Source organism: Bos indicus, chromosome 5 (assembly GCF_029378745.1).
Source record: "Bos indicus isolate NIAB-ARS_2022 breed Sahiwal x Tharparkar chromosome 5, NIAB-ARS_B.indTharparkar_mat_pri_1.0, whole genome shotgun sequence".
Taxonomy (NCBI): domain Eukaryota; kingdom Metazoa; phylum Chordata; class Mammalia; order Artiodactyla; family Bovidae; genus Bos; species Bos indicus.
The window spans coordinates 6,387,478-6,396,537 of NC_091764.1; the positions used below are offsets into that span (position 1 = coordinate 6,387,478).

General features: G+C 34.2%; 1 protein-coding gene across 2 annotated transcripts in view; it reads left to right on the forward strand.

The window, feature by feature from the left end:
* The window catches only part of ZDHHC17 (zinc finger DHHC-type palmitoyltransferase 17), a 100,429-nt gene extending 91,599 nt beyond the window's left edge, over positions 1-8,830 (forward strand). The window contains exons 14-17 of one of the 2 annotated variants that reach the window (XM_019960209.2): positions 712-795; positions 1,985-2,142; positions 3,107-3,201; positions 5,989-8,830. In XM_019960209.2, the coding sequence (XP_019815768.1) occupies positions 712-795; positions 1,985-2,142; positions 3,107-3,201; positions 5,989-6,127 (476 nt within the window). In that variant the 3' untranslated portion in view covers positions 6,128-8,830. The remainder of the gene's footprint in view (positions 1-711; positions 796-1,984; positions 2,143-3,106; positions 3,202-5,988) is intronic. The other variant, XM_070788844.1, reaches the window with a different exon arrangement.
* The last annotated feature ends 230 nt before the right edge of the window (positions 8,831-9,060 follow it).

The window sequence follows — 9,060 nt, forward strand, 5'->3', positions numbered from 1 at the left end:
AAAGACATCATAAAATCAGTGTCTAGGAAAGACTGATATAATTTCTTTATCAGTTCTCTGTGGTGCCTCCTCTTTCTTGTTTTCTCCATTGGACAGCAGTGAAATCGGTCAAGAGGCAGCTTGTGTTGTCTTTTAGTTAAACTAGAGAAAGTTAGACAATTAAAAATTGCTACAAGATTGCTATGTACAGAGGCAAAGAAAAATGACAGATAAGAACTCTGCATACCTCAGTGTTGAGAACGGCACAGTCTAAGGAAGTGGACTAAGTGGCCTGAGAGATGACCATGGAGATTTTATGAGGGACAGTTGGGAGATGTTACAAAGATTGTATGACTCCTGGAGAGAAACCTTTAAAAAGCTGGATTATAAAGTTTATAAAAGTAAAGATAAAATAGGGTTGTTTAAACCTCAAAACACACAGTGGAATCAAAGCTCAATATTGTGATTGTTGGTTCATTAAGACTTTTGACTTCAGAATGCATTTCACTGCAGTCACTACATCTTTGTGTGTAATTGTGAGCATTCTTTTATTTAAAGCCTTTCATTAAAACAACTGTTTTCTCGACGATCATTTTATAAAATAACGTATGCGATTATTGTCCAATGTGTATCTCACTTTTCATGGCATTTCCCCACCTCAACCTCATCTCTAAGTATGTGTCTGGTTGTTTCTTCTTAGCTGGAAGAAATTGCTTCTGTTTTGTTCTCTAGGTGCAGGCAACCATAGATACTTTATGGGCTACCTGTTCTTCTTGCTTTTTATGATCTGCTGGATGATTTATGGTTGTATTTCTTGTGAGTACAGTTAGTACCTTTTATCTTCTTAAAGCAAATGTTGCAAACTTATGCTTTACCATATTAATAAAAAATACGATAATGACAAATGTCTTTTAACTGAGGCAATTCACTACAATGAAAAAATAGTAGAGAACTATCAAACATATTCAGTAGAGTATAAGCAACAGAAGTATCAGTTAATTATCTTTTAATAGGCTTTGAAAAGCTTCTGGGTAAAATACACCAAGATTTTTCACATTGCATGCTTGCTTTACTTTAGTAGTTTGTAAATTTTTTGATTATGCTAATTGCTCTTTCTTATCAAACAGCTGGGAAAATATAGTTGAAGTTCAGTTTTCACAGAACTTGAAATATTTTGAAGAGTAAGGTATAATTATTGTCTATTGGAGAATATTTAAAAGGTTAAAAATAAGTTATCATTCACTGATTATATGGTTTAGTATTTTAGAAGAAATAATAGGCTTTTATTGCACTGAGAACAGAAAGAATTTGAATGAAAATATTAGTTACTGTCCTTCAGGGCTTGTTGGTACTCAGCGTGAAGACGTATTAGATACTGACTTGAAAATAAGTCTTGGATGATTTCCTAGTCTTCCTACTCCCACAGATATTAAGAATATTTATTATTAATACCATAATGAAAAAGGAGGCTAGTTCCTCAAATAGAGATGAACAGAGAGAAAGTTTTGATCAGATATCTTTACCTAATTTCTGGCAGTCCAACACCCCTAAGAAAGAGCATAGTCCAGCAATAACATCAGTTCTTTTTGGCAGTGGCTCTCTGAGTAAATTTTGTTTTGGAAAAAGCTCTCCTTCCCAAGGTGATCTTGTATTATATGCCTTCCCTCCAAAGAAGTCTCACATGTATATATCACCTTATCTTTGTATAAAGGATGTGTTTTTATATATTCTATGTATGCAGTACCAGTCAGATAAAAACTGTTGTTACAGGACAGGCTTGTTTGTTTTTAAGGTTGGCTGCTGCTTTCTGTTCTTTATGTTTTTTCATTAGGGGATAAGGGAATTATGAGTACAAAAATACTTGCATTGAGAGTCATCAGTTAAATTAAATTTAATTTAATTTAATTCTTAGGTCATGTTTTCTAAGTGGTACCTACCACAAAATCACCCACAAGGGGCTTGGATGATTGTCAAGTAAATCTGAGTACCTGTGCTCTGATTTTAGACTGGGGACTGCACTGTGAGACCAGCTACACCAAGGATGGATTTTGGACATACATTACTCAAATTGCCACCTGCTCACCTTGGATGTTCTGGATGTTTCTGAACAGTGTTTTCCATTTCATGTGGGTGGCTGTATTACTCATGTGTCAAATGTATCAGGTATGTGCAAATGAGTTATTCTTTAGTGTGCCGAGAACTCTTAAAAATTCACTCCTTGCTTAAAAGACGATAGTGTATCCTCTTTATAACCACTCCTACTTTTCAATAGTTAAAATTCTTTCAAGAGTTAAAATTTTCAGTTTGCTGTTCCTTTCTTCTCCCCTCTGTCTTTCCACCTCTCCTCCATCTTCTTATATTAGGAACTTCTGACTTTCAGTACTACTCTTAACAAAGCTTATTGTTTCTGTCTTTGCTGATTTACATACTGTGAGCTTAGATTAATGGTGCCATTAATTTTGTATGTGTTTTAATAGTAATATTTTATTACCTGCAAATATCAGTATTTATTCAAGAGGTTTTTTTAACTTAATTTTTAAAGTTAATTTAATTAAGACTTTTTTTTTCTTAATTTAATTAATAAAACTGATACACATGGATTTTCTCTGTGTGTGCTCAGTCATATCTGACTCTTTGCAACCCCATGGACTGTAGCCCACCAGGTTACTTTACCCAATGGAATTTTCCAGGCAAGAGTATTGGAATGGGTAGCCATTTCCTTCTTCAGGGGATCTTCCTGACCAGGGTTCAAACCTGCATCTCTTGCATCTCCTGCATTGGCAGGTGGATTCTTTACCACTGAGCCACCTGGGAAGCCCTTTCCTTTTAATTAGGATTTTTAAAAAATCTCCTGCTTAAAGGAGCTGATGGAGTAGAAGTATGTACATAATGTCCATCTCTCCACATACACAATGCCAGGTAACCTGTTTAAAAATTATTTCTCTATTTAACTAGCTGCTTTTCATAGAGACAGATGATCTCTTGTACATTAGCTTGATGTCTCCTGACGGAAAACCAAAAGCAGACTTCATCATTTTTTTTTCCATCCTAATCCTGGGAATTAATTTTCATTTATTTTATATTAAATATTCAGAGACTTAATGGTTTGCTCTCTTTTGCCTCTTAGATTTCATGTTTAGGTATTACTACAAATGAAAGAATGAATGCCAGGAGGTACAAGCACTTTAAAGTCACAACAACATCTATTGAAAGTCCATTCAAGTACGTACATTTCTGTGGATTTAATATTTTCTCTTGAAGTTCCTTCAAGAAATTCCTTACTAACTAAACTAAGCAAATATCTAATGAGTACATCAAAGAGAAGTATTTTCTTTTAAAGTGGCAATAAGATAGGAAATAGGGAATATTTCTTTTACTTAGCCATGTATAAAATAGCTTGTAAAACATAAATACCAAGATTTCACTTTTCCCTTTAATTATACAATTCAAACTTTATTGACCTACTAACATTTAGTATTTGTTCTTTAACATTTCCATCAATTTATACATTTTCATTCAAAAATGAATGTATCAAGAAAATTGAAATAAGATTTTTAGAAATACAATTGCTTGAAATTCGTTCTTTAGGGAAATTTCTTAGACTCTCGGGCAGCTCCTTTTTGCTTCAGATTACATATTATTTTTTAATGTTTATTTGTTTATTTGCCTGCACTGGATCCTCAGGATCTTTAGTTGCACCATGTGAACTCTGAGTTGCAGCATGTGGGATCTGGTTCCCTGACCAGGGATCAAACCCAGGCCCCCTGCATTGGGAGCGTGTATTCTTAGCCACTGGACCACCAGGGAAGTCCCAGATTACTTATTTTATTTGCTGTTTGAATGACATAAAAATTTCCACACACCTAATTTTCTTTTTTCTTTTTAACTTTAAGTGTAATTGACATACAACATTATATTGGTTTGAAGTGTACAACATAATGGCTTGATGTTTGTGAACATTGCAAAGTGATCACCATTAAAATCTAGTTAACATCTGTCCCCATAAATAGTTGGAAAACTTTTTCTTGTCATGAGAACTTGTAAGATCTGTTCTCAGCGGTTTTCAAACGTGCAGTAGGACACAGACTGTCGTCAGCATGCTCTACGTTGCACTCCCAGGGCTCTTTATACAGAACTGGGAGTCTGTATGTTCTGAACCTCCTTACACATTTGCCTGCCCCCACTCCCAGTCTCTGGCCTCCACAGTCTGTTCTCTGTATCTCTGAGCTCAGGTTTGTTTATATTCAAAGTGAGTGAGATAATGTCATATTTGCTGACTTCACGTATAGTGCCCTCAGGGTCCATCCATGTCATTGCCAATGGCTGGATTTCCTTTTTCTTTACAGTGGCTGGATTTTGTTTGATTGTGTGTGTGTGTATCACATTTTTAAAAAAAAACCATTCATCCATCAATGGGTGCTTAGACTGTTACCGTATCTTGACTGTTGTAAATAATGCTGCAGGGAACACGTTGGGTGCATATATATCTTTTCAAGCTAGTGTTTTCATTTTCTTTGGAAAAGTACCCAGAAGTGGAATTGCTGAATCGTATGGTGGTCCTGTTTTTAATTCTTAAGGAACCTCCATACTGTTTTCTGTAGTAGCTGTACCGATTTATGTCCCCACCAGCAGTGCACAGGGTTCTCTGTATCCTCCCCGACTCTTGCTTTCCTATCTTTTTGATAATAGCCATTCTAACAAGTATGTGGCAGTATCTGTCTCATGGTGGTTTTGATTTGCATTTCTCTAACAATTAGTGTAACGTTGAATGTCTTCTCATGTCTCTTGGCCATCAGTCTATTCAGATTGTCTGTTTTTAGTTGGATTATTTGCTTTTTTCTTTTGAGTTGTGTGAGTTCTTTATATAATCTGGATATCAGCCTTCTATCAGATATATGATTTGCAGGTGTTTCCTCCCGTTCAGTAGGTTGCCTTTTCATTTTGTTGGTGGTTTTCTTTGCTGGGCGGAACCTTCTTAGTTCAATGTCGTCTCATCTATTTTTGCTTTTGTTACCTTTGCTGTTGGTGTCAGATTCAAAAATTCATCACCAAGACTAACGTCAAGGAGCTTCCCATCTCTGTTTTCTGTTTTCAGTTCATAAATTCAAGTCTTAACCCATTTGAGTTAATTTCTGTATATAGTGTAAGATAGTGGTTCAGTTTAGTTCTTTTGCATGTGACTGTTCAGTTTCCCCAACACCATTTATTGAAGAGATTGTACTATTCTTTTATTTATATATGTATATATTTTGAAATTTGCATTCGGTTTGGAGTTAAACAGTAGTTTCCTAATAATATGAAATATTTAAAACTTTTTGAGTTTTACTCAAACAAATTGTCTGCTACCTTCAAGCTTTTGTGGTGCTGTTAATTGTTGCATGCTTTTGGAAAGCACGCAGATCTTTAAAAGAAAAAATAATAGAGCCAGTTGAACAGTTTTGAGAATTCTCCCATTGGCATAATAATTACATAATGTGTAAAACTAACTGCTTTTCCAAAGGTATTCTTGAAGTTTCTAAAATTCTTGAATTCTAAAATTCCAGGAACTTCCCTTGACATTTCTTTTTTTAAATTGTTACTCTTAGGTACACTCTCACATTTATGCTATTTTTTATTTATTTTGTCTTTTACTTTCTCAGTTTTGGATATAGTTTGTCTCCTTGCCAAAGAGCTACCAGTCAAGGAAAGGTTTTATGAAAATTTTTATTTTACATAGGAATGAGAGATGGATGTTTGAATAACTTTAAAATATAATAGTGTAACCCATGGTATAAGCACAAGAGAAAAATCAGTGTTGTCAGAGCTCTGAAGAAACATGAATGTATACATATCTTAGAGTTATAAGCAGATTTTTTCTGACAAAAAATCTGAGTATTGAAGTTTGGAAAAAATATATTTAACATTAAAATTATGTTAAACTCATATTAAGTTACTATACTAATAGACTATTTTTTTCTTTTTCTGTTTGTTTCTGTGTTTTGTTTTGTTTTGTTGCCGGGGGGTGTTTAGCCATGGATGTGTAAGGAATATTATAGACTTCTTTGAATTTCGATGCTGTGGCCTCTTTCGTCCTGTTATCGTGGACTGGACCAGGCAGTATACAATAGAATATGACCAAATATCAGGATCTGGGTACCAGCTCGTGTAGCAACATCTTTATCCTTTGAAGCATATTGCTGAGTGGTGCCTGAAAATTGTGTCTGTCCGTGTCTCTCTCACACTCGAATCCACATCCTTTGAACAAATAGCATGCTATGTAGGGCTAACAGTGAACTTTACAGTCTTTTTTTCAACACTTTTATTAACGAAGGTAAACATGGACAGAACACACTGCCACTTCTGGGAAGAATAAAGATCTTAAAAAGAATTTCAATGGTTCTTAATGTGGGAATTCACAACATATACAGCTTTTTGGTTTTGTTCTCATAACATTTTTCATGAGGAAAGAACGAACTTATTCTGTTGACAGACATGGTTTACTGATCAGAAATGTTCGAGTCTAGCTAAAACTAAATTTATGGTATACAGCTAAATTTTATAATGCAGTCTACTATTAGTATTGCATTTAATTCCAAGAGAGTTGTCTTAAATTGATTCAGACTAGTATTATGTACGTGTTAGAATGTACATGTAAATACTGTGATGAAAATCATGTGGTTTTATTAGGGATCTACTGTAATGTGTCTTCAGAGGCACAGGAAAATAATGTTCACCAAAAAAATGTGCTAACAATATTTTATTGCTATCAGCTGTTGAAGTGCTGATATATTTCTAGTTCAGTGAAATAATTTGTAGTAACCTTGCTCTAAGGTTTTATGGTCTGATAATAAAGCACTTGCATGAGTATAGTAAGTCATGTTATTTTGTTCAACTTAAAAGCCCTACTAAGTGCATGATGCACCTCATAGAATGTATACTAGCACACACTATCCAGTAAAGCATAAATTAGAATTTAATTTGATGTGCAAATAGTCCAATTTTTAAGAGTTGAGCTATTTTCAAGTTAATGCAAAATTCTCAGTAATAGAGATAAACGGATATACTGCAAAAATAAATTATAGACAAAATAATGGGAGTCTAGCTAAAGTTGGAGCATGATTTCTGTACATAATAGACGTGAATAAAAGAAAAGCTAATGGTATATTCTGGTTTTTAAAAAATGACCTATCAGAAAGAATTTATCTCTAAGGTTGTTTCAGTTTTCCCAGCGTTGAATGTTTTGAAATTTGTTAATGCTGTCTGAAACAATTTCAGAAAGATTTTCTAATTGTTAAACATGATGCACTGATCAATTTTTGTTGCAGCATTTCCATACTCTCATGGTGAACTGTTAGTCACTGCTTCCACAAATACTGTTTACAGAGTGAGACTTGGTGTAGTCCTCTTTAAGTGCTGTAGCAAACTGTGGTTCAAGCAACCTGTGGGAAATGTGTGAGAGGGGATAGGCCAGGGGAGAGTGGGAAGAGGGTGGCCAGACTGATGGCAGATCCTAGACCAGTGTAAAGCTTGTGTATCTGTATATAAATAATTTATCGAATAGTTTGCTCTTTGTGTCTCTATGTGTTCGTGTATTTAAAGCTGCTCATTTCATTTTATCCAACCAAAAAGAAAAGGGAGATAACTAATGAGCTTCTAGTGATGTTCAATACTGCTGTTAATAGGCATTATACCCTGCAAGTTCACTGCATGTCTGATGCTTGGTAAAATTAGTATTCTCTGTAAAATGCAGATTACAGGTATTAAAGCAATCTAGTGGTAAACCCGCCCCTTGCCTTAGTAAGAGGAGCAGCGAAATGTATATAGTTGACGTTCAGTATTTCCAAGTACCATTTTTATATAGTAGTTTCTTTGACCATAAGTCATACATCAAAAAGATCACTTAGTGTATGTGAGTGTTTTAATATTAGAAAATTGGCATACGTGCTTTATTTTTGAGAAGGGAAGAGATGGGTGTGGGGTGGCAATGGCACCGTGCCGTTTTGTCATAGAGTGCACACAATTGGATAACTTTACAAATGCCTCTGCTAGTTTTGACTACTGATTGGGGGAAATTTTAGATACTTTTTAAATTCAAAGTTATTTATAAAAGGCTAGAATTTGTTTTAATTTTTTGTATTTTGAGCCACTTCACATGAAGACTCAGTTGCAATTTTTATCGAAACATTTTTTATTAACAGTCAAATACAATGGTGGTTTTCTCAGAGTTTGAATGAGAGTGTTGTTACCATGTTCTTTCTTTATGGTACAATATTCTTTTAAGTGTGAAAGAAATGTCTTTCAGTTAAATAGAAAAAAAACCTGTAGATGTATACATGGAAAATATTAGCAATGTTAATGCTTTAGCACTAAACCATCTCAGCACCAGTGAAATCTATAACTCAGAAATGGTCAGATGGTCAGGAGCCAACTATGCAGCAGCGTACCTTCTGAGGGTTTTATAGGTCCTAACGTTTGGAACCAGTTTAACCCCATTCTAAAGTTGTGTATAAGGGTGACCCTTTGAGGAATAGTTCATATCAGCTTAATTGGATACTTTTAGCAAATAAGAACTTACTTCTCAGCTCTAAACATGAATTACTTCTTTGGAATTTTTTTCCTTATTTCTCTTGTTCCCAGGAATATATTTGAAATATTAATAGGCATAAAACAGCATCATTATTATACTTAAGCTATGAATATTTTTATTTTATATTCTTTATTTATAACTGTGCCAAGTATTATTTTGCTACTTAACGTGTTATTCTGTGGAAAGAAAAACCTGTAAAGTGTTTAATAAATTAGCTCTCCTTACATAAATTAAAATCTGTCAAAATTTTGTAAAATATTAATCAGAATAAATATTGACTCTTAAGTGTGTGTGTGTTTGTTATTTTGCTCAGTTCACTTCAAAAGATTGATGAACTGCTGATCCTGGTACCTGTGATATGAAAACGTTATTCTGTATGTTTATATCTGGGTCAACTAGGAATCAAGTGGCAAAACTAGAAATTGGCAAAAGTAGAAGGTGGTAGTATTGTTAAGACAAACACAACTTTCATTCTGTGCATGTGTGTATATGTGCGTGTTTGTAATTAATTCTTT